The following is a 25871-nucleotide window of genomic DNA, read 5'->3' on the forward strand; positions in this document are numbered from 1 at the left end:
GTGTGTGCCCCCACATACTAATTTTCTTTTGGGTTTTGGGGAAGAGTTGACTGCTTATACTGACCGTATTTATATATAACGTGTAATTGCAAGATGTGCAATTACCTTGGCAAGTCAACCTTCTTTTTTTTTTAATTCAGACTGGTCCAGAAAATAATATATGAATATTTTTTTTTATAAGGTAAAAGTGCAGATGACATCTATTTATCAATATCCCCATGCCTAAAATATATATAGGTGTAACCTCAAGAGAATTATGTGTTCACACAAAGGAACAATGAAAAGATTTTCAAGGCAAAGATGCAAAAACCAGAAGTCCGGGATAAAAACATTTTTACATAACCAAACCATAAAGAATACAAAATGATTTGCTGTAGAGCAGGTGCGGTTGAGAGTCCATGGATGTGACTTATTCAATCTACTGCAGCAGGTGGAAACAAAGTTGATCTGCTTGCTGAAAACATTGAGGCCCACTTTACCATCAAAGGACGCATCTTCTGGCCCATTCAAGTGAATAGCCTGCAAGGTGTCTTATGGGGCAGAGCACCACTTCGCAAACACGGACCTAGATCCCTTGAGATCAATGAGCAATGCATATTTTCAAATAAACAAAGCACTGTGTGCAGTATGTCAGTATAATGTGTTAATTTGACATTTGAGTGTTTCTCTTTTTCTTCTTTCAACCTGTAAGAGTATTTCAGGCTACATTGATTGACGTTTGTCCACCCCAGAAGAAGCCCAAGTTGGTTTAACGCATGTTGGGCTGGAGGACTTGTATGTATTGGTTTCTCGTACACCGATGTACTATTAACATTTTATCTGTTCTGTTATTACATATTTGGGTCTACTAGAAAGAGCCGTTATTGCCGTTATTGAATGTGATGGTGTTGGTTTGCAGTATGACTACGATATCAGGCCTCATGCTTTTGCGGGATTCCAAATAGCAGCGGGGCATGATAGTTATGCTAGCATTTGAAGCCTGGGGTACGTTTTGTATGGCCTTGTAACACAGTTGTTCATTAATGTTATAATGTTGATATACTGATTAGATAGCATCAATGTTTTGAAACACCATCTCTTCTAGAGTCATTTTTTTTAATGCGATGCTGATTTGGGATATCAAATTCGTACAGTATGTGGGAAGATCATTTGAGAAACATTTTTCGTTTGGTGTGTTACAGTATTTGGTATGATACATTTGTATATGACAACCTGAGTGCCCATATATGAGAACTATGTCGTTTCTTTTTGTCCTTTAAAAAAAATAACGTTGTAAAAAAATAAAAAATAAAAAAAATGTATTTTTAAGATGCAGACTGAAAAGGATACTTACTTTGATTTTGGCTTATTTCAAAACATCCCCTTCAATGTCGTTTTTAACATGGATCCGAATTTGTAGATTCATTTAGGAAAAAATATTTTCTCCTGGTTAGCTTTAATTTTAAAGCGTTATTTCCGCCTGTTTTAATTTTATTATTGTCTGTGTCTCGGGAGCTGAACGGTGTTAATTTTAGCTCTGGGGACCTCCTGCTCTCGAGATACATACATCTGAAGATAAAGCCGGTGGCAGCCCGTTGGCATGTACTATAAACACTCGTGAGTATGCAGTAACTTCCGGTGGCACCGTGAGAAAGCGTCATCAAGACGCGAAACGGCCGTCGATGCGCTACGCCGTTACGCTATACCATGTGCCCCCTGGAAGTTAATGCATACTAAGAAGTGTTTAAAGTACATGCCGGCGGTGATTTACTGAGCTTTCCGTGTGTTCCCGCAGCAACATAGCAAGTGGGGGAAACGTATACCAATATTGACCAGCTCACCTAACATTCTAAATAGAGCAAGACATAGCTACCTTTCCACATGGAGGTAGGGGTATTATCAAATGATGTGGATCTATTATGAGAGCCACTATCAGCTTAATACCAGGAGACATGTGAATCAACATGATACACATTAGGTTCAATAGAGCAGCTTCATCACGCAACTATATCGGCTACGCCTATACCACCTGAACCATTTCACTAAAAGGCTATAGTATAACCCACACACCAAACGGTGTCTCATCAGTATAGATTTGTGTTAGGCCATCACCACAGCAAACGATGTATATACTGTGATGTCAACGATGTTGATCACCTTGGATCTACTAGGGTAAAAGTTATATACTTACCCAACTAGATCAGTTGAAGCTAGTGGGTTACTAGCAGATGGCCTTGTAACTCCTGACAGATTACTAACTCCATAAGCAACAGCTACAGCAGCACATCATGTCTAGTACTTATAAACGCTACTAGTAAAGCAGTACCCTCGGCTTTAATAACATGAATACCCCTACCCTTCTCCCCCTAATCACCCCATAGCAGTGACAATTATAACATATACTCACTTACTTATACAAGGATGACTACCATCTAGTCACCCCCTCTGACACTAGATACTAGAGCATTACTAATTATATTCTGCTCCACCGGGGGTCACTAATAGGTCATTTTATAGGCATTGTATTTTACAAAGCCATACCTATTATATATTAGGCTTTTAATCAGTCCCCAAACACTCTCTATTTTTGGCGATCATCGCTTTTTGCTAATAAGGAATAGCAGTACCTGAACTACTCAGGATAAACTGCTTACATACAAAGTGGCGATGCTCGCCTTTTGATAATACGGTACTGTAACGGTCACCCAGTCCTGACAGGACTCTAGGTGAACAACCATTTTGTTCTAGTGTGAACCATATACAAACGGACCGTCATATCAGTCAGATATGAATTTGAGAGAGACTATTAATGATAGTGATATTGTCTGAGGAATTTGTGCTGTTTAGTCCATCATTATTTTATCATTACTTCACTAATAAAGTTGTACAGGCAGTCCTCGGTTATCCGACACAATGCGTTACTCAAAATGGCGTTGTAAAGCGAAACGTTGTAAAGCGAAACACGTTTTCCCATAGGAACACTGTTTAAATTAAAGGTTCCGTTCCTGAAGGCATTTTTAACACTAAAATACACCAAATATTTTAGGCAGGCAATAAGATATGCAGCACACACATATACATTATATAGTGTATATACTGTATTATATATATAATATAACATAATAAATAATATATTATATAGTATAATATAATATTATATAGTATAATATTATATATATATATATACGCTCTTACGACGCTTTGCAACGTTGTTTATGTGAATGTGTATATATATACACACATACACAATGTTGCAAAGCGTCGTAAGAGCGTTGGATAAGCCATTCTGGCGTTGTAAAAATGAATATAGGTATGCATTGCACAGCGTTGGATAAGCCATTCGCTGTAAAGCGAAGCGTTGTAAAACGAGGACTGTCTGTATTTTAATTACATCATCCTTTCATTAGTTGGGAGTGCTATACTAGGGACCTTCTTTTCTCTACACCTATGGTCTTTCATAGGATTTCCTCCTGCCATATTCAATATACAATGAGGCCTACTAAATAGGGCTGAGGGGGATCTTCCCCTTCCCGGTATCTCGTGCGGCAGAGAGCGGCATTGTGGCCAGGTGACGTTAGCAGTGGCCGTTCACACAAACTGTAAAGGAAACCCATGCAGTAGCGAGAAAGTACCCCGCAAAGCGCTTTGGGTTGCCATGGCAATGGTTTAATCTGAGCAAGTCGCCCCCGCTGATGTGACCTGGCCACAACGCTGCGTGATGGGTCCCGCCCACTGCCTTTCTCATTTGTGCACAGAGGCGAGATTGGCAACTTATAGCAACCACTCAAGAAATGGATATGCTGCATTCAAGTTCTACACTTGTGGGTGCTTCAGCTTTATTTTAATTTATTCTCAGTTATCAAAGGTTTATTACACCATTGGAAGCATCTCATATTTTCTAAGACTGTTGATAATTCACTTGGCGTAAGGACCATTCTGATCAAGCAGCAGCGCTGAATATATGACTGCACGCTCTGTGACACTGAGGACATTTGCACGCACACTCACATTCCATTCTTTATTTTAGTTCTTTTAATTTTGTGTTTTATGTTTTTGTTACTATTTTGTATTCGGAGCGTGATCTCCTGCTGATTTGAATTTCATGCATTTTAATCTACTCCTATACATACACATCAACTTGGCGTACTTGTATATTTACTTCAGGTTTTAACATTTAGTTCTAATGTGCCAACATATTTACAGTGTAGTACAATGGGATAAACCTTCCTAAGCAAGGAGAGGATGTCTTCCCATCCCATTGAATAGAGACCTACAGTATGTCTAAGCCTCTTGTGTGCTAATATGATAACAAGTATGACAATGGATTATAAATGCATACTCCTCCTTCGTCCTCTAGATGGCATGGCCACTTGTAATAGAAATATACAAGAAGTCAACCGGGGGTCAGTCCAAATTGCCAAGCAATTTGCATTATATATAAAACTATACTTACAAAACATTATGCTTCAATAAAGGAATAATGGTATGAATATGTTGCTGGAGCAACTGCAATTAAATTAGTTGGATGATATAGTCCAAGGGCTGGATTGGGCTCACAGAGGTTAGCAAACAAAAGAGCCCTGCAATATACTGATTTTCTGTTTGAATTCTTCTGTTTACATAATCAAAGATATGTTTATAGTTAACCTGCACCGCAGTCTATGCAACTTGATATCACAGTACACATGCACAGCAGTAAACATAATGGTGATTTTATTTGAAACTGTGTACAGCATTCAAGTGTAAATATTTTGAGGCCATTGTGTATGCTTCTCAAGTTGATTGGCACATTCCTTGATTAAGATATACCTGGGCTGAGATGTATATCTCATGTGCAAGCAGCTGCAGGTTTTCAAAGAATCTATTTCCTGCCCACTGGTAAACAGCTCCAAATTCCCTATATTCTACAGCAGGGGGGCGCAAACTTTTTTCCCTGCGCCCCCCTGCCGGCTGTCCCCTCACTCCCGCGCCCCCCCCAACCCCAACTTACCCTCGCACCGGCGTAATGACGTCACGTTGCCATAGCAACGTGACGTCACATGACCTCGCAGCGTCATTTTGACGCCGCGTTGCCATGGCGACGCCGGGAGGAAGCCGCCGGAGCCACGGGTAAGTATGGTTTACAGAGGCCCTGCAGCTCCCCCGGCACTTAATTTAAGTGCCTTCGGGAAGCGCGCGGGGCCTCTGTAAACCCCGCGCCCCCCGTCGGCAGTCTCGCGCCCCCCCTGGGGGTCGCGCCCCACAGATTGCGCACCGCTGTTCTACAGTATAGGAAAGAAAAGCAAAGCATCCCACCCTTTGAGTTCATCGCTGGTTTGAGATGTTAGCATAGAATGGCAGCAAGCTAGTATTTCAGAATTTACAGTAGCAATCCAAAGCATGCGACTTGTGGTGTGTAATACATTAGATCTTCATTTATACTTTTGAAAAGGAGTCGGACGTATTCCTAATATCTGAAAATATTACAATGACAGAATAATAATTTCTGATGGGCAAATTATAAAACAATGTTTATATTAAGCAAGTAAGAATATCAAAAACTAATGATAAATTAGTGTACTCTCTGTCATTAAGCAAACAGGTTTACAGTATAAAGGCTTCAGGAGGAGGGACATTTTTTTTTAACGAATGACACTGTCAAAATTATTATGATACCGTTTAAAGGTGGCTGCTGCTGCTTCCAGCATAACACACAAGGAAAAATGCTGAATACAACCTACTGAGTTGTAATAATTGCAAACAGAAGTCTGATGCATGAAAACCAGCTATGCAAAAGTGGGCAGTAACAGTGAGGTTATTAGGAATAGGGCCGAGATACTAAGTGAGGTTATTAGGAATAGGGCTGGAATACTAAGTGAGGTTATTAGGAATAGGGCTCAGATACTAAGTGAGGTTATTAGGAATAGGGATCAGATACTAAGTGAGGTTATTAGGAATCGGGCTGGAATACTAAGTGAGGTTATTAGGAATAGGGCTCAGAAACTAAGTGAGGTTACTAGGAAAAGGGCTCAGAAACTAAGTGAGGTTATTAGGAATAAGGCTCAGATACTAAGTGAGGTTATTAGGAATAGGGCAGGAATACTAAGTGAGGTTATTAGGAATAGGGATCATATACTAAGTGACGTTATTAGGAATAGGGCAGGAATACTAAGTGAGGTTATTAGGAATAGTGCTTGAATACTAAGAGAGAGGTTATTAGGAATAGGGCTGGAATACTAAGTGAGGTTATTAGGAATAGGGCTCAGATACTAAGTGAGGTTATTCAGAATAGGGCTCAGATACTAAGTGAGGTTATTAGGAATAGGGCTCAGATACTAAGTGAGGTTATTAGGAATAGGGCTCAGATACTAAGTGAGGTTATTAGGAAGAGGGCTCAGGTACTAAGTGAGGTTATTAGGGATAGGGCTCAAATTCTAAGTGAGGTTATAAGGAATATTATAAAATAATAATTTATAAATTATACATTGTAATTAAAATAAAATATTAATTTATAAATTAATATTTTATTTATTTTATAAATCTATAAATTATACCATATCATACAGGAATTCGAACCCAGGACCTTTCGTGTGTGTGTGCTCATTATTCATTATGTGTTTGATTATAGCGCTTACTAGGAATTGGAGGCACATTTTGCCATTATATGATGCGCACCTCAGGGTCCTGTGTGCTTTTTTGGTTTTAATTATGTTTTATGTGTATGATATTTGAGTATAATAAAATTTTGCTATTTTTTTGGATTTCATGAGTGCTCTTTAAGAGACATCTTTTTTCTCTGTTTATGTGATATGTGATATGTGATGTGTGCATGAATATATAATATATATATATATATATATATATATATATATATATATATATATATATATATATATATATATATATATACACACACAGTATATATACAGTAAAGTAGCATGTCACTATTATTAAATAGAAACAAATTCTCCAAACTGAGAAAGAACCAGTACTCCAGATGTCTTTGAAAAAAAAGGTTTTCTTTATTCCAAACGAATCAACGTTTCAGTCACCAACACTGACCTTTGTCAAGATGGAATAAGGAATAAAAAAAATACTTTTTTTTTTTTTTCCAAAGTCCCCCTGGATTGCCGATTCTTTTTCTCTTTGGAGAATTTGTTTATATTCAATTCATCTCCCCATCGTGGGCGGACCTCTGGGCACCCGAGGCGCTGTGTGTGGTCATGTGAGTGCACCTATTCCTCTAAGGTTACTATTATTATTTATATAGGATGTTTGTATCTATCTTAGGAGCTGCTCAGTGCCCAAAATCAAGAAATCTGTAAAAAAAAATATATATATATTTTAAATCATCCTTTCAATCTGTTATACTCAGGGTTGCACTGTATCCCCCTCGGGATACCGGGGAACGTGTTTTAATTGCTCTGTTTAAACGGATTACTTAAATTTTTGCCTGATCCTATTTTCTTAGGCTGATCTAACACTGGAAAATGCCAATGTATTCTTATTTGATGAAAATGGGTGAACAAAGGCATTGTACAGCCTACAAATGGTGGAGGAGGCTATTGGTAGCAAAAAAAATCCTTTTATTGAATGAAGGGATTAAACATCACCCCTGGATCACCCAGAAAACGCTCACCTACGCGTTTCGTAAACCTTGATAAAGGGCGCACGGCCCGAAACGCGTTGGTGAGCGTTTTCGGGTGGTCCAGGGGTGATGTTTGATCCCTTCATTCAATAAAAGGATTTTTTTTGCTACCAATAGCCTCCTCCACCATTTGTAGGCTGTGCACTGCCTTTGTTCACCCATTTTCTACTCGTCCTGCTTGGTGGATTGCACGCTGCTCAGGATACCTGATGGGACTGCTCCTGTGACGGAATTGGAACCAAAAGTGAGTTTTCTCTTACATACTATAACTATGTTATTATGGTTGGGACAATTTCTGTACTGTTCAGTGTGCTGGCTAGCACTAGGTACTAGCCCCTTGCCCTATTAGAGTATGTTATTATTGCTCACCATCATATTGGAGTGTTCCCTATGGAAGAATTATTATTCAGTATTGGGACTCATATATTCTGATGCACCGGTTACCCACATTTTGTATTCTTATTTGCTGCCTGGTCATATGCTCTTCGTCGTTGTCGACTATAGTTCTTTTTTTTAATCAAGAACAACATTTACTGATGGCCAGTTGTTGCTTCTAAGGCGCTTCTTATTCTACATCAGCCAAATCAGCAGAACAAGCCGTTTTTGTCCGCAATTCACCATTAAACTAATTTTAAAAAACTAAGAATGCAAAACATTTTAAAAAAATGTAAAAAAAAGAGATAGATGTTTGACTAATTAAATCTGAAACTGCGTTGGAAAATAGCAGGTATTTCTTATTTTAATCACATGGTCAGCGTGGGGCAACGTCGCATTTTTTTGGGGAAATTAGGCAGTTACACCTGGCGAGTCCTCACCTCTTTAATTAGGTTGCTTTGGACATTACATTTTTGCTAACAGGAATGGGTATAGGAAGTGTGCCAGTCTCACGGCATATCACAGAAACACCCCAAAACAGCAACTGTCAATATGCCTGTCATCTGAAGTATTACTGTCTGTGCATCTTTACTGATGGTAAAAGGATTGGCCTTTCATATATGGAAAACAAAAGGACAGATCCTGCGCTCCTACCAATTTGGGCTAAAATATACTAGTGACATGTTTTACATTTAGAACCTAAGTCTGTGCCACAAAGAAGTCATTTGGTTGCATTTTTTGATCAAAACATGCTTCACGCCTGCCAACCATGTCAAGGTAGACTCCGTTTAGCAGGTAGCTGCACTGAATATATGTCATTTCCTATTGTCCCGTGGACTAAACTTTCTGAGATATGTGAAAATGCCCTGACGGGGTTAAATAAATGAAGCATATGCTCTTGTGCACCCACAGTTCACCTTTATAATAAGTAAATTCAGATACTAGCGGTGGCCAACTTTTCATTGCACAAAATCACCAAAGCATATGTTCATTTATTTAACCCCTTCAGGGCATTTTCACATATCTCACAAAGTGGTTTAATGGTGGTTGAAATGCCTGTGTCACGTGGGCTAATAGGAAGCCGTGACATCATCCCTCGCGGCTTCCTATTGCCCCGCGTGACCAGGGCTTTTAAACTTTGAGCAGCTAATAGCTTACACTGCCGAGATGTATCTCTCCAGTAGAAGGGGGTCCCGGAGCCGAAATTAATGGGGTTCAGCTCCGGAGACCCCTGCTTCCCACCTAGTCACCCCCCCCCACCTATCCCCCCTCCAACATGTTCTCCTCCTTTAAATTTGTTCAGAAATACTTCACATGATTGAGAAAGTCCAGAGATGTTACTACAGTAGTGGTTCTTATGTCACATTTTAACTGATGTAACAATCTTTAATTAACACTGCAGTGGATGACTCATTTCAGGTCAGCAACCACTCATAAGAGTATAACAAGACGTTTCATAAAGTGCTGTATTTATGTATGTGGGAGCATAACATGAGCTCCTGCCCTATGAAAACCCCAACCTTTTAGTGCTTTAGTCAGACACGGATTCATCAACTTCAGAACTGAGTGAGAACAAGTAAAAGATTTGCATGCAAGCACATCATGTAGCCATTCTGTCATGGCACTGCCAAAGCGCGCTGTGTATAAAATGATAAGTGGTATCAATTGTGCTGGAAGCAAACGTCAATATCTCATCAGACACTACTGATGTCATGAGACTATGAGACTATGCCAGAAATCTATGGTAAGAACATTTCTGACAACATAAATGTGAAACACTTAGACATGACCCACCTGAACACTGCAAGGCCCAGGGACCACAAGACAAGGGGCTTCCTTAACTCAAACTTCTCTCTTTGTTTCATTAGGTGCCGACCACCAAATATGAAGGCAGCATACATAGCGGAAAACAGAAACGATTTCTTCCTGGAAAGAGGAAAAACAAGGAATAGCAATTATTACCAGCGTTTTATTTGGATGAAAAATAGCAAAGACACCACAAAAAAACTAAAACTTAAAGGAACCTTAATTTCTCTTTCTCAACCACCAGAAATGATTGCAAATACTCTCCAGCCCAAAACACGGACATCCTTGGACATAACGGTTTACCAATCCTATGCCAAAAGTAATTTTTTTAGATGGACAGTATTTAGGAAACATTAAACGATGCAATATATAATTATTAATCCAAGTTATGTGTAAAATACCCTGAATACTGTAGGATGTCATAACAAATATTTCAGGTGTGTTTGGGTGAACACATGAACAGATTCTGATTTTCCCTGAATTTAGCCAAAAATATATATGACTTGGATTTTCCAAAAACGACCCCATTTTAAACCCATCCCTTTTCTGAGTCTGTTACCTATTTACTGAAATAAAACACAATGTAGATAACTCCAGCATGACCTTCATTATCCAAAAATACTTAAAAATATGCTGACACAAATGTTCCACAACTTAATTATTTTCACACTGTAAAAGGTACATCATTTTGAATATAGCCAACTCATCTTATATTGTTGGCATGCTTTAAGCAGGTTTCCTGGTGAGGTTATTGCATCACACAGCTGGCCAACTCCAAGTTTGTTTTGTGAAAGCTAAGTAAACTCCAACACTTAAATTCCAAATATTGCGCATCTTCTGTTCAACTAAATAACACTTGCACCAACAAAATGCGTCAACTTAAAGCACCAGTCCAAGCTGCTGTTTTTACATTGTATTTTTTTCTCTTTACTATGTGCATCAATACAATCCACAGAATGATTACTAATTAGCCAAGTTGCCGATCGATCCGCGAAGATTCGGCTAGGGGGTTCACTAAATGGCTGCAGAGGAGTATTCTGCAATCAGTGGAATGCATTTGCATATTAATATGACAAAATTCTGTGGGGAGATCATGTGACCAGGCAGTCACTAGATACAATTGGTGCACTGCTAGAGGGAGGGCAGGGCTCATAAAAGTGTGTACCAGAGCCTGTTTCAAAAGAGAAAGGGGATGCAACTTTGCAAATGGTTGCTATAGAAACAAAAATGTGTGTTACATTATAATACATAAAAAATGTCATTCAGGGTTGTAGCATTTAAAAAAAACCAAGTATTTTCTCATAGTACAGCACTGTTTAAAAAACAAACAAACAAAAAAAAAACAGGTAGGATATGGCTTGGACTGCAGCTTTAATTGCTCCTGTAATTTCTATTGATTTTCAGCAGACATGCCAGACTACACCGATTAGTTGTTAATGTACACATGTTCACAAACCATAATATATTACAACATGACTACCGTACATTAATGTCCCTGAGGGTACAGGACATCAAGCTAAAAAACAACAGTTGTGAGATGTAATTAACATTACCGAGCATGGCTGTCAGTGAGAAAGGCCATCAAATTTTAGTCAATATACCCCAGTTGGACTAATTGGGAATATGCATCTCATGCGGTCATGCGGTATCAAAATACTCCTATTTTAATGCACATATTTTCTCCAGTTCCATCAGACTGCAAATTAAAGCAGCGATACTACATTATTGTCCCCCTTTTCCTGTTATTTTTATATGTAAAGCATATTACCTTGTATAGTTCTACAGTCTTACCTAAACTGGCAATCACTTCTGTTATAATTCTGTAAAAAATCCTGATTGTGTGCCTAACATAATGGCTGCTTCAGCTGCAACAAGGTATCCTTATATTACCAAGATAACATTATCTATTGTTACAATTTGCAGCTCAAACTACTGGAAACATTTGCAACAAATGATCACAAACAGGAAAGTGTTGCAAAGATCTTGCACTGCTTGGGAGGTGTGTTAAAACCAGCTATAGAAAGCAAATGATGCTTAACGCGCTAAAAATGGCATTAAGAGTTGAATTTAAAAAAACAAACAAAAAAAAAAAACTATTATCTAATACTACAGAACTGATTTATTTAAAAAACAAAAACAAACAAAACATATGATTTCACATGTTTTGCTGCTTTAAGACATCTATATACAGAGCAATTGAGATCTGTCTGCAGTGAGTTCCCAGTCTGTGTAAGCATGTTCTCATGGCATTCGGAAGGGAGGAAGCTCAGCTCCGTGTGTGATCTCATAACTCGCAGGCATATATTTACAGTATGTGCTCTTCAATAGCCTTTTTGTTAGCACCAGGGTTGCCACCTTCAACTGATGGCCATCCCGGAGGAAAAAAAAAAAGAAGAAAATTGCCTTACATGGCGGCGTGCTGTGGCGGCGGCGTCTCCGGCATCCTGCTGCATCTCTATATCCAACTGCAGTGAACATAGCTGTCATGTGACGCCGCGTTGCTGTGGCAACGGAACTCCGCATAGCGTCTTGACGTCACGTAGTATCCCATTACCATGGCAGCCTTGTTCAGTACAGTTGGAGGGGGAATTGCAGAAGAATACCAGAGAATGCCGGAGACGCGGCCGTCGCAGCACACCACCACCCACCATCGCATCAGCACACCGCCGCAGCACACCGCCACCCGGAGATTGACGGGTTAAATCCGTAGCCCGGAGGAAAGTACCTGAAACCCAGAGAGGTGCCAACCCTGGTTAGCATGGACTTTAGCATAGTGGGGATTGAGGCATGGACAGGTTTGGACTGGTGGGCCTTTGCATGCGGTGGGGACTCAATGTCCAAGCTGGATAATGCTCCCAAAACTGGGAGACTCATTAAATCTGCAGTCTGTCTGTTTTATCAGTGTATGTATGTGTTTATGCATGTACTGCACAGTATATGTATTTACAGGCATACCCCGCATTAACGTACGCAATGGGACCGGAGCATGTATGTAAAGCGAAAATGTACTTAAAATGAAGCACTACCTTTTTTCCACTTATAGATGCATGTACTGTACTGCAAACATCATATACGTGCATAACTGATGTAAATAACGCATGTGTAACAGGCTCTATAGTCTCCCCGCTTGCGCACAGGTAGGGAGCCGGTATTGCTGTTCAGGATGTGCTGACAGGCGCATGCGTGAGCTGCCGTTTGACTATTGGGCGATATGTACTTACTCGCGAGTGTACTTAAAGTGAGTGTCCTTAAAGCGGGGTATGCCTGTATGTAATATGTACTTACCTATGACTATGACTATGTATGTATGTTGGTATGAGTGTGTATCTTCGAGAAGTGCACGCATATATGAAGGTATCTCTGCACGAGTGAATGAATGTGTGACCCAGTACCTACAATCCGTTTCCCCCATAGGCCTCCGACACCCCAGGCTAACATTCAATATATGGGTGGGAGGATAATTCATATTTTAGGCATTGCTCATTTTTAGTTAAATAGACATAGCACGATTGTGTTGGGTAATCTTTTTAGTGTCTCAATTGAAAGGAGGTAAACATGACCCACATGTCAAGATGCTAAGTTTCAATCACTTTACTTAAAATCTGCAGTGTCGGTTTCTTGGCATTGTTCCCTGTCCAGCCGATTAGGCTCTTGGCAATAACATTGCTAACAGAAGTGTCAATTGTGATGTGTGTTGAAATGTTAACAGCTTTACTCTTGGTTCATCGCTGCAAGACTACATGCTGATTTCAAGTTGGAGACTTCCGAGTACAACAGACAAGCAAAACGCTAGGGTCCAGATCCACAAAGCTTCGTTAAGTGATTTAACGTTATGTTAAGTCTAACCGTGTTTCTTCAAATGTCAATAACGTAGCGGTAAGTCATGTGTTTTCCTCTTTTAAGAGTATAGTAGTAACTATAGCAGCTGTTAGTGATGCCAGCCACATGATATGCAAAAGAGGCGTTACCCTAAAATAAAAGTCTGTTAACTAGAGGACGTAATGTTACGTTAGTTATGTCATACATAAACTTGCCGTTACTCAGATTCAGACAATGAAAAACAGGCATACCCCGGTTTAAAGAAACTCACTGTAAGTACACTCATGGGTAAGGACATATCACCCAATAGGCAAACGGCAGCTTGCGCATGCGCCTGTCAGCTCGTCCTGAACAGCAATACCAGCTCCCTACCTGTACCGAATCTGTGCGCAAGCGGGGAGACTATAGAGACTGTTACAAATGCGTTATTTACATCAGTTATGCACGTATATGACGATTGCAGTACAGTACATGCATCAATAAGTGGAAAAAGGTAGTGCTTCACTTTAAGTACATTTTCGCTTTACATACATGCTCCGGTCCCATTGCGTACGTTAATGCGGGGTATGCCTGTAGGGCTTTTTGCATAGTCTGGATGGGTGTAATGCCATAAGTAACCATGAATTAACAAAGATAGTTTTATTTCCAGTATTATTTACCTCTCCTATCTTTCTTAACTCGAGATAAACACCTACTGTATTTCAGGGTTTGGATAGGAGTAATACCAAAAAAATAATTAGAGGGTTGACTTCAATGGGGAATTTCAGCCTAAAAACAGCCAGACTGGCCACTTCAGCACAAATAGAATCAGCCCCTCAAAAGTCACATTATTGAAAGATAACACAGCATTCTGCTACAATAACGTGACATTAGGCCTATGCTAATCAGATGCAGAATGGCCTTTGTTATTCATATAATTTGTTTTGAGAATACGGTTTAAAGCTGCAGAATCAGCTGCATTGCATCTGAAAATTATTTAAAAAAATATTTACAGGACTGTAGCAGGAACTAAAACTCTTAATTTTAGCTCCGGGTACCCCCTGCTTCCAGAGATACTTAATTCCGTAGGTGTTGCTGGTATCCCTGTGAAGTTTAAATGTCCCAGTCACGCTGGCCAATAGGAAGCAGCAAGGGATGATGTCACAGCTTCCGATTGGCGCGCCATTTAAAGCCGCCATTATGTTAGGCACACAGTTCCCTACCTGCAGAGATCCCGGCAACCTCGGTAAATATGTCTGGAAACAGGGGGTCCCGAAGCAGAAATTAACACGGTTCATCTCCGGAGACCCCCTGCTTCAAACCTGGAAATAAAACGCAATGCAGCCAGTTCTGGAGCTTTAACCTTGTGGAACATGACATCTTTTCCTGTTTAAGGCAACGTCATGTTATAAGCCCTGATTTAATGGAGCTTTCTGGATCTAGTCCTAGGAGCTGAAAATATGTCAGGGTCCATCTGTGGTGCCACCAAGGTCTTGCCTCTTTGAAATACTGCAGATTTACCTAAATTAATAAAAGGAAGTCAACTAATGCTACTATCAATGCATATTTAAAAAATGTTATCTGGAAGGATCTGTGCACAGATATTTACTTCAAACACAGCTGCTTCTTTTTTATAACTCTACAATGAAAGATAAATGTATTAGTACACCATATAATAAAAGAGGGGAACATAACAAATTAGGAAATGCATCTGAAGCATTTTAAAGTTCTCGATCCTGCCTCCTGCATTTTTCATTCAGTAAGAAGCATCCCGTTCTATCTCCACCTAGGGTTATCTGTACTTTGAAAAAAGGAAAATAGAGAAACTTGTGATTGACTACATACTGTTCAGTAGACTATGAAATCGACCCGAGCCTAACACCCTTTTGGCTAGAATACTTTTTTAAATGCCTGTGATGCCTTCTAGTTTAGACAAGAGAAAAACTAAATAGGAACGCTCCAAGAACGGCCTAAGCCGACACAACTTTTGGGCGTGACCAAATCGCCACAAGCGCTCCGCCGCCATATCTACTGACTGCGGGGCGAGTAGCCGCAGGTCACCTCGCCATCACTACCAGCGCCTCTCCCAGCTGGGCACCTCCACCACAGCATGTCCTCAGTGCCTCTCCCAGCCACCGGGCACCTCCACCACAGCATGTCCTCAGTGCCTCTCCCAGCTGGGCACCTCCACTACAGCATGTCCTCAGTGCCTCTCCCAGCCACCGGGCACCTCCACCACAGCATGTCCTCAGTGCCTCTCCCAGCTGGGCACCTCCACCACAGCATGTCCTCAGTGCCTCTCCCAGCCACCGGGCACCTCCACCACAGCATGTCCTCAGTGCCTCTCCCAGCCACCCGGCACCTCCACCACAGCATGTCCTCAGTGCCTCTCCCAGCCACCGGGCACCTCCACCACAGCATGTCCTCAGTGCTTCTCCCAGCTGGCCACCTCCACCACAGCATGTCCTCAGTGCCTCTCTCAGCCACCGGGCACCTCCACCACAGCATGTCCTCAGTGCCTCTCTCAGCCACCGGGCACCTCCACCACAGCATGTCCTCAGTGCCTCTCCCAGACACCGGGCACCTCCACCAAAGCATGTCCTCAGTGCCTCTCCCAGCTGGGCACCTCCACTACAGCATGTCCTCAGTGCCTCTCCCAGCCACCGGGCACCTCCACCACAGCATGTCCTCAGTGCCTCTCCCAGCTGGGCACCTCCACCACAGCATGTCCTCAGTGCCTCTCCCAGCCACCGGGCACCTCCACCACAGCATGTCCTCAGTGCCTCTCCCAGCTGGGCACCTCCACCACAGCATGTCCTCAGTGCCTCTCCCAGCCACCGGGCACCTCCACCACAGCATGTCCTCAGTGCCTCTCCCAGCTGGGCACCAACACCACAGCATGTCCTCAGTGCCTCTCCCAGCCACCGGGCACCTCCACCACAGCATGTCCTCAGTGCCTCTCCCAGCTGGGCACCTCCACCACAGCATGTCCTCAGTGCCTCTCCCAGCCACCCGGCACCTCCAACACAGCATGTCCTCAGTGCCTCTCCCAGCTGGGCACCTCCACCACAGCATGTCCTCAGTGCCTCTCTCAGCCACCGGGCACCTCCACCACAGCATGTGCTCAGTGCCTCTCCCAGACACTGGGCACCTCCACCAAAGCATGTCCTCAGTGCCTCTCCCAGCTGGGCACCTCCACTACAGCATGTCCTCAGTGCCTCTCCCAGCCACCGGGCACCTCCACCACAGCATGTCCTCAGTGCCTCTCCCAGCTGGGCACCTCCACCACAGCATGTCCTCAGTGCTTCTCCCAGCCACCGGGCACCTCCACCACAGCATGTCCTCAGTGCCTCTCCCAGCTGGGCACCTCCACCACAGCATGTCCTCAGTGCCTCTCCCAGCCACCGGGCACCTCCACCACAGCATGTCCTCAGTGCCTCTCCCAGCTGGGCACCTCCACCACAGCATGTCCTCAGTGCCTCTCCCAGCCACCGGGCACCTCCACCACAGCATGTCCTCAGTGCCTCTCCCAGCTGGGCACCTCCACCACAGCATGTCCTCAGTGCCTCTCCCAGCCACCGGGCACCTCCACCACAGCATGTCCTCAGTGCCTCTCCCAGCTGGGCACCTCCACCACAGCATGTCCTCAGTGCCTCTCCAGCTTACTTCCAAGTTCAACGTCTTGTGGAGCTGCCTGGCGTCCTCCGTCGCCATGACATCAAAAGTGCTGCCCCTATCCATCTGGCTCTTCAGCCAACCCGCGCTGTGCCGATGCGCCTACTAACGGAGCCTCAACAAGACCCACTTAATCTCCTGCCCCTTATTTTTGGATGATGTCACAGACTCCTATTGGTCCGCAGGAGCTTTAAAAAAATAATTGGCCATTACATGGTCCCTGCTAGTGAGCCGGAGCGGCTAACGGCACCCCCTACGGAGGTAAATATCTCAGGAAGCAGGGGGTTCCCGGAACTGAAATGAATGGGGTTTAGCTCCGGCGACCCCCTGCTTTAATCCGATGTTTAAAAACAAAATGCCCACTTGGATTGCCTCTAAGTAAGGGCCCCTACACACACACACGTGCAGAAATAATTCCACAACACATGTTGCTGCCCTAGCTGCACTGAAAGGATTAATAAACAAACATCAAATCAATGAAGCAGCAACCTGCATTGTAAACGGTTATTTTACCCTGAAATACACCACAGGCTACTTTACACACAAAAAAATGATTTGGCTTCATTAAGGAAGCTTTACTTGCAGCATCTCTTTAGAAAAATCAAGTTTAATTGCTCACGAGTGAAAAGGTCAACAAACGCCAAAATAGGAATACTGAGAAAAGTAGTCTACTTCACTACTTGATGAAAAGGTCATTATGCACAAGCCTCCACAATACAGCAGATTATTTATTCAGCACAGTAGATGTGAGAAATAGGATCTTTATAGAAAAATAAGTTTTCTTTAAAAAAAAAAAAAAAAAAGACATCCAATTCTTTACAGAGGTAAAAATCTCATTTGTAGCACAAAACTGCATTCTGATCATGCAGAATGTAAGGGCTCGCTCAGAGAGGCTGCTACGGCAGCTTGCTAGCGTACGCGCCCCGCCGCGTGCTCCTGCAGCACAGCGATCTGTGGGCGTGGCGGGGGCGTGTAACGAACGCATCACGGAGCTGGTTCGCCTTGATTGGCTGAACCAGCTCGCGTCACGCGACTGTAGCCCCAAAATTCAATTTGGGTTTCCATTTGAAAACTCCCACCGCACAACCCAAATCTGCGACGGATGTGCGCACGCACGCTGCATCGCCTTCTGTCTGAGCCAAGCCCAAGAAATGATTTGTATACAAAGGCTCGGTTAAAATACTCATTTGTTATGAATAATTAGGGGCAACACACGATTTTGGCTCTAATATTGTATTCTCCTCTCCAGTTACTCTCTCCCAAATTGTTTCTGCTGCTTCCATCAGCCGACAAAGATAAAGTTTTGTTTCTTTTTGACATAGAAATGAGTACACCCACAATATGCCTGCACTGTCTAGTACAGAATATAACTAAATAAAGGAAAACTACCAAAACAGCATGCCGGGTTTATTGTTTTAAATTTAATTTAGTACTTCTTTAAAACAATGTATGCAATATCCTACACGGAATATATATATTTTGTCACTTTTTTTACCCACCATAACTTAACTAAGTATGGTAAACCCCATCTTCATTGCTTCATTGCATAGCCAGTTAACCAACCACTCTGATGAGACCCATTAAGGTCAAAACAGCTGTCTGTGGGTGGGTTTTCTGGCTATGCATCGTATCCCTGGCTGTGCTTAAAGCTGTGACCATGCAGCAAGCTTAAGCCTATAGGGAACCATATTAAAAATGGTTTTGAAGCAAAAGGTGACACTGTGTGCTCATTTGCATGTCATTTCCCAGAATCCCTTGCTGCAGTGGAAGTGCTGTGTGCTGGGTGAAAATGGTGAAAGGTGGGGTTGCAGACCTGCCTAAGACATGCAAATGAGCATACAGGAATATTTCCATTTGCTATATATATATAAAATATATATATATATATATATATATATATCAGTGTGTATATAGATATATATATATATATATATATAAAATAATGTAGTAAATATCTAATATAATAATCTAATATATATATATATATATATATATATATATATATATATACACACACCTTTCTGTAGCATTAGATATTTACTACATCATTTTTTTATTCAACTCGTATTGCCATTTTAATGAGTTTTAATATACTGAGCAGCCCTGGGATTTCTATAGCAGGTTTCAGCATCTCCCCAGCAGTGTAAGATCTTTGCAACACTTTCCAGGTTGGGATAATTTGTTGCCTGTGTTCCCAGCAGTTTGAGCTGCAAACTGTAACAATAGACAACGTTACCTTAGTAATGTAAGGATACATTGTAGCTGTGGAGTTACACTGACTGAAGGATTGATTAAAACTGAAAGGCAGCAATTTAGTGAACCATGATGGATCATGGAAGAATCAAATCTATCGGCAGCTTAGGTAATTAGTTTTCAATAATGGCAATTGAGGTTGCATATATTTAAAAAATAAAAACAGACACACACACACACACACACACACACACACACACACACACACACACACACACACACACACACACACACACACACACACACACTCTTTAAATATGTAGAGTTTAGGACCAATGTCTATAATTAATTTTCTAAAGTAGATAACAACCAGAAGACCAGAGTCAATCATTGTATATGAGCTTAACGCCCAAGGGAAGTAGAGTTCACCCAAGACACTACATGGGTGGCAGAAAAGCTTGCACATAAACCATGTATTCCTATATACCCAGCAGGACTGCCCATGTATGCCGAGCTGTACTCAGAATTTGCAGGCGGCTTTTGCACTTTTCGGAGCTACTAGAATACAGCGAGTTTGCAAACAATGCGAGTTTGATCAGAGCTTCTGAAAAAGACTTTCCCGCACGGTTTGAAAATGCGAGTAGGGCTTACAGAATAGCAAAGCATGCTAATACCCGCTTCTAAAGTGCACTTTACAAGTGGTTTCTCAGAATTTGGAGCTACTACAATAGGCCCCCAAATGTGCAAATATCAATGAGCACATTAAGGCCCATATATGCTAAGCAGTGCTATGCAGTAAGACACCTTCTAGTGAAAGAACGCCCTGTGTTCAAATAAAGTGAGAGGGCCGCAAGGTGTCTTACAGCATAGCATTATTGAATAAATATGATCCAAAGTGTGGTCTACATGGATTGATGGTATAAACCAGCAGTGTGCAAAGTGGGGGGCGCTGGATTTGTCTGGGGGGGGGCACGGGTGGTTGCAGAGGCCCCGCGCTATTCCCCGTGGCATTTAAATTAAATGCCGGGGGATCGACTCTGCCGGCGTCACTCGTGTCCATGGCAACGTGGCATCAAATGACGCTGCGGGGTCATGTGACGTGATATAACACATGTCAAATGACGGTGTGGGTCATGTGATGTGACATCACATGACCCCGCCGCATCAAGGTAAGGGGGGGGGACGCTAGCATCAAAGGAGGAAAGGCAGGGGGGTGCAGCAGCTAACCCAGGCTAACCTCTGTTTTTCTTTACAAGGATCAGAACCAGGGCGTCCTCCAGAGCTATTTTCAGCCCTGAGGACCGCCCTGTTCTCGAGATACTTACTGCCGATGTTACCAATATTACTTACTGGGATTTATATGGCCATTACCACAGCTAAGGTGATGAAGGGGTTAACTTCTACCACTAACCTCCCGCAAGGCCTAAACACCCACCAGGGGGCAACTACAAGCTTCACCCACCCCCTGTTCCAACAACTATGCAGTGCCTGCTATTTAATCTTTTCATTACCTTAGCGGTTAGCCGCTAAGGTAAAGAAACTGGCTGCAAGATTTAATCGCTTCCAATAGTTCTTCCTGAGATATTTTCCTGTTTAGGGTCTGTAAGACCTCCATAGATAGTGCGGCAGGTTACGTTATTTTAAATATTGTGAGATTGCCTCAGCTTTTGTTGGGCCTTCTTTTGGGGATTCTAAGTTATAAAGTTTGGAGTAAAAATGTGAAAATTCTTGCACTATTTCTTTTTCATTATATTTGATTTGTCCGAATTTGGATCGAATTGATGAGATCTGGGATTTAACTCTCGGTCCTCTAAGTTTCTTGGCTAGCAACCTGCCAACTTTATTGCCTTTATCGTAGTAACGTTGGTTAGTCCATTTCAACGCACTCTCCACCTCTTCGAGTTGGAGTTGTTTAAGCTCTGTTCTTGTTTTGACTAATATTTTATAAAGTTTTTTCGAGGGATTATTTTTATGATGTTCTAATTTAATAATTGTGTCCGTGATTTTTTTGTACTGTTTCAGCTTCTTTTTTTTCCCCCCTGTATGAGGCTATGGATTTGATGTCTCCTCTAATTGATGCTTTGTGGGCTTCCCACAACATTGCGGGAGCTGAAACTGTGCCCTTATTTATCGTAATGTAATCAGATAATTTATGTTTAATTGTACTCTCTATTTCTAGCAGATTCAATAGGGAGTCATTTAATTTCCGTTTGCTTTTAACAAAAGGTAGAGAGAGAGTAAAAATCGATGTGGGCATGGTCTGACCAGATTATTGGGCCTATGTTTGACTGAGAGGATGTCTGAAGAATATTTTTGGAACCCAGAAAATAATCAATCCTTGAGTAGGTCTGGTGTGGTGCTGAGAAACCCTGCCACTCACCCTGGTGCTGTGCCCTCCATATATCCACCAGAGAGAAATCCTTTATCAGATCCTTACATTTGTGGGCAGTTTTTGAACTTGGGTGGAATGTGTGGAGCCCGGAGTGGTGGATTTATCCTGTTCTTGGGAGCATACCAAGTTCATGTCTCCCGCTATTATCAGGGAAGAGAGAGTTTGTTGCTCCAATGATTCCAACACTTTCGTCAACAAGGCAATTTGTTTTTTGTTAGGAGCATATATATATATTAATTAGGGAAACTGGGGTCCCTGATAAAGGGCCCTGAACAATTAGATATCTACCCTCCGGGTCTGAAACCAGACGTTATTTTTAATTAGTATAGCTACTCCTCTCTTTTTTTACTAGAGAATGATGCAAAGAATGCTGGGGGAAACATGTTTTGGAATGTGTTTGGATGTGTGGGAGTATTAAAATGGGTTTCTTGAATAAACAATATATATCTGCTTTTGTTTTTTTTTTTATTCTTGCAGTGCTAGCCTCCTTTTCCTATTTGAGTTCAGACCCTTGACATTCAGAGACACTCGTTTTATTGATGTGGGGTTTGACATGGTTCTTTTTGTTTTGTTGGAGAGTGGGACCTTCCACTTTCCCAAGGTGGGGCCTTCATTTATTTCAGAGTTTTGTAGACCTAGGTTTGTTTGTTGCTTTAGTGTGTTGTCTGGGGGGATCCAAAGAGGCAGGGGGATGGGAGGAGGGGGGCGTGGGGAGGGGAAAACAGACCGAAAAGAAGAGAGAACTAGAGAAAATAAGAGTGGGCCCATTGATAGCCCAAGTGTGGAAGCCTTAGTCACCGTAGTGACAAGGTAGACGGGCAAAATGCCCTTGGGAAAATCCCCGGACACCGAGCATGAGGGATGCCAGCAGAAGGGGCAGAGAACCCTCTGTAGTTGTATATAATATCCGCAAATTTCAACAGAGATAACGGGGATCACATGCATGCCGGGTCAGAGGCAGAGTTGTGTACAGATACGCATGATGCTGAGGTTTATGCAAGAGACCGCAAATTCAAAGAAAAAAAGCATGCTGCTACAGTAATTTAGAGGGGTGCAGGTCCCAAGCATTTTATAGGTGTCAGCAGTGTTACCGGCAGATTTTCCAGGGCCCATGACTAGAGTTTAACACCCCACCCCCCATGTCGTGGCTTTAAGAGCCCTCCTTTCACATGTGAGCCACCACCTCTATTCACCCCCTCTCCTCATGTATTTCTCTCAACCCCCTATCACTTAATTATCCCCCCTCTCACTCAATCCCACTCCCTCAATTTCCCCCTCTCTCCCCCCCACCCCCATGACTAAACACAGAGTCCTCCCCTCTCCCCCACACATACCCATACAATTCCCCACCACAATACCCCCTTCCTCCCACCACCATACCCCCTTCCTCCCACGCAATTCAACACCCCCCCCCTCCCTCCACGCAATACTCCCACTGTGATATGGAGACCAACGCACCGGCGAAAAAGAGGGAGGCCCAGCAGCAATCAGAGGCCCGGCGCAGTTGTGAGAGTTAGGCCCGTAGCAGCATGGAGAGAGCTAGGGCCAGACCTCTGTCTAGGCCCATCTCCAGCGCCGAACAGAGTTGTCCTGGCTTTCCCCACGTGTCTGCGGTGTGTCAGGTGAGTGAGAAAATATAATATTTGTGAATAGCAAAGACTGCTGTGTTGAGCAAGAGGCCTTCTTGGAAAGAACTTCCTAGAAAGTATATATTCTAGAAACACAAAGGCCAACTGTCAAGACAAAACTGCTGCCAACTAAATCAATAATTTCCGTATTTTCATGCTGAGCTCAGCATTCTAATAAAAAACAGAAATCCCAAACCAACAACAGGCTATGAGCCGAACGACTAAGACGATCACCATAGCCACAGCTCCTAGAAACTTCTAATTGGTTTCATTTTTTTGAGGATATCCTTCATACTCAAACACAAACCGTTTTTCTGCTTTGTTTGAATTTACAAACTGTACAGACACAAATGTATTAAATGAAAGCATATGCTCAATAGGTATGTAAAAAAAATATATCTAAAACATATACTGTATATCAAACTAAATTGACTTACTACAGCTTGGGTTGTCAGACGACTGTCCCTAATTTCATTAACTTGTCACGTCAAGGTCTGTCGGGACACAATTATTTTATAGTACTAGTATTTTAGTGCCTTGATGTGAAATGCCTGAACTTAATATTACTATAATGAAATCAGTCATAAAAACGTAATAGATTTCTACTTGATTGTCATCTTCTAATACATGACACCTACCCCTAGAGGCGTTACTTAGTGCACGTCTTTCCAGAAACCGCCAAGAGAAGAGATGATCAAACCCAAAAGAATATAGCGGTCAAGTGGGAGATACCATGCGGCTCGAAGCATTTGCAAATCATCGCTCATTATGACGTCACACTTTCATACTGGATTTCGGCATCCCGTATTATAAAAACTTAAATGTGGCGACCTTAACTACAGCACTACAGCAATCTAGTTAATGGTGTCGGAGCGTCGGTGTTATTAGTCAGCTACGTCAACTGTGCTTTTAGGCTGCGGATAGGTTCTCGGTTCATTTGTTCATAGCTTTTGAAACGAGCGCACCTACTACTGTAACTTCCAGAATAAACTAGTGTAATAATAAAGGACAAACATCTTTATTTCTAATTAGGTACTTTACCAAGGGCTTGTTGGATTATCAAGTGTTCGATCATTCAACAGTGACGAGGTTTATGCAAGGGGTGACAAATTCAAAGAGAAAATGCAGAATTTATATCAAAACAAAAATCGATAGGTGTCAGCCGTGACTATTGCACAAGATTCGATTGTTATTAATTAAATGTTGAAAACTATTAGCTGTACATGTGCTTGCTCTTTTTGTTTTTACAATCAAGAGGTTATCTTGCCATTCTGCAATGACTTAACATTTGGTGTCATAGAAATGGTGGCAAGTATGATTTTCTGCTGACATCACAATGCAGCTTTTACGCCTACTAACTCAGTGGAAGGACTCCCTTGTTTATTACCACTATAGGCCCAATACACCAAGAACCAACGTTGGAGAGGTAACGACAACTTATAGCTTAAGGCTTTTTTGAATTCCACTTTCTCTGAAATGGAGCAGCCTTGAGCAGCTGACAAACGGATGTTTACCCCCCCCTCCCGAAACTTTGTGTTTAGGTCTCTGCACATACTGTAGTGCCGACGAGTATTCAAAAACAAATCTGGGGCAATCACCAACAAGACCCAGGTACATGCTGGTTAAATGCTGGGTACAAGCTGCGACATTTCAGTGACATTTCTGCAGACAGACTAATGGCCCATCGGATTAACAGCGGGGGTCCCTGGCAGTCCCATTCAAACTGAATGGGACTGACAGGGACCCCTGCTGTGTTAATCTGATGAGCCATTAGTCTCTGCAGAAATGTCACTGAAATGTTGCAGCATGTACCCAGCATGGACCTGGGTCTTGTTGATGATAGCCCCAGATTTTCCAAGGCAAGTTTAAGGCAAGTTTTAGAATACTCGTCGGCGCACCTGTAACACATGTGATTCAATAAAAAGCGAATTTCGCCGTGTCAGTCATTGACGCCGGGCGTTACCTCTTGTCTCTATATTGCTGTATGAGAGCGGAAAAACAGGACACTGCATGAGTTTACCTGCAGCAGAGGTTGAGCAAAGGCGACAAGAGGAGGAATGAAGAATATTCTGTGAGAGTGCCTGTATTTGCATTAATTTAGGGTATACACAACCACACTACATTTTCAGGGGTAAAGCAAGGATGCTAAATTGTTTTACGCTAAACAAACAAGGCACTTTTTACCCTTTAATGCCAGAGGAGCTTACAGTGCATTTCAAACCAGTATGTTATCAGATGGATTCATTAGCAATACAAAAATAACACATTTCTGGTTGGTCACTAGTAGGGCAATCAGATAGAGAAATATGGAAATTGAAAAATGAAAATGATGAGATATTGATTTATAGGTCTCTTCAGTAACCTTCCTCGGTATCAGGAACACTTCTGAAGAGATTTG

The 25871-nt window shown here is 42.2% G+C and overlaps 1 protein-coding gene across 2 annotated transcripts in view; it reads right to left on the minus strand.

Moving 5' to 3' along the window:
- The window catches only part of ELOVL6 (ELOVL fatty acid elongase 6), a 109360-nt gene that overhangs the window by 15871 nt on the left and 67618 nt on the right, over positions 1-25871 (minus strand). For both annotated transcript variants that reach the window (XM_075617163.1, XM_075617164.1), the window contains exon 2: positions 9776-9907. In XM_075617163.1, the coding sequence (XP_075473278.1) occupies positions 9776-9907 (132 nt within the window). The remainder of the gene's footprint in view (positions 1-9775; positions 9908-25871) is intronic.

Source organism: Ascaphus truei, chromosome 1 (assembly GCF_040206685.1).
Source record: "Ascaphus truei isolate aAscTru1 chromosome 1, aAscTru1.hap1, whole genome shotgun sequence".
Taxonomy (NCBI): Eukaryota; Metazoa; Chordata; class Amphibia; order Anura; family Ascaphidae; genus Ascaphus; species Ascaphus truei.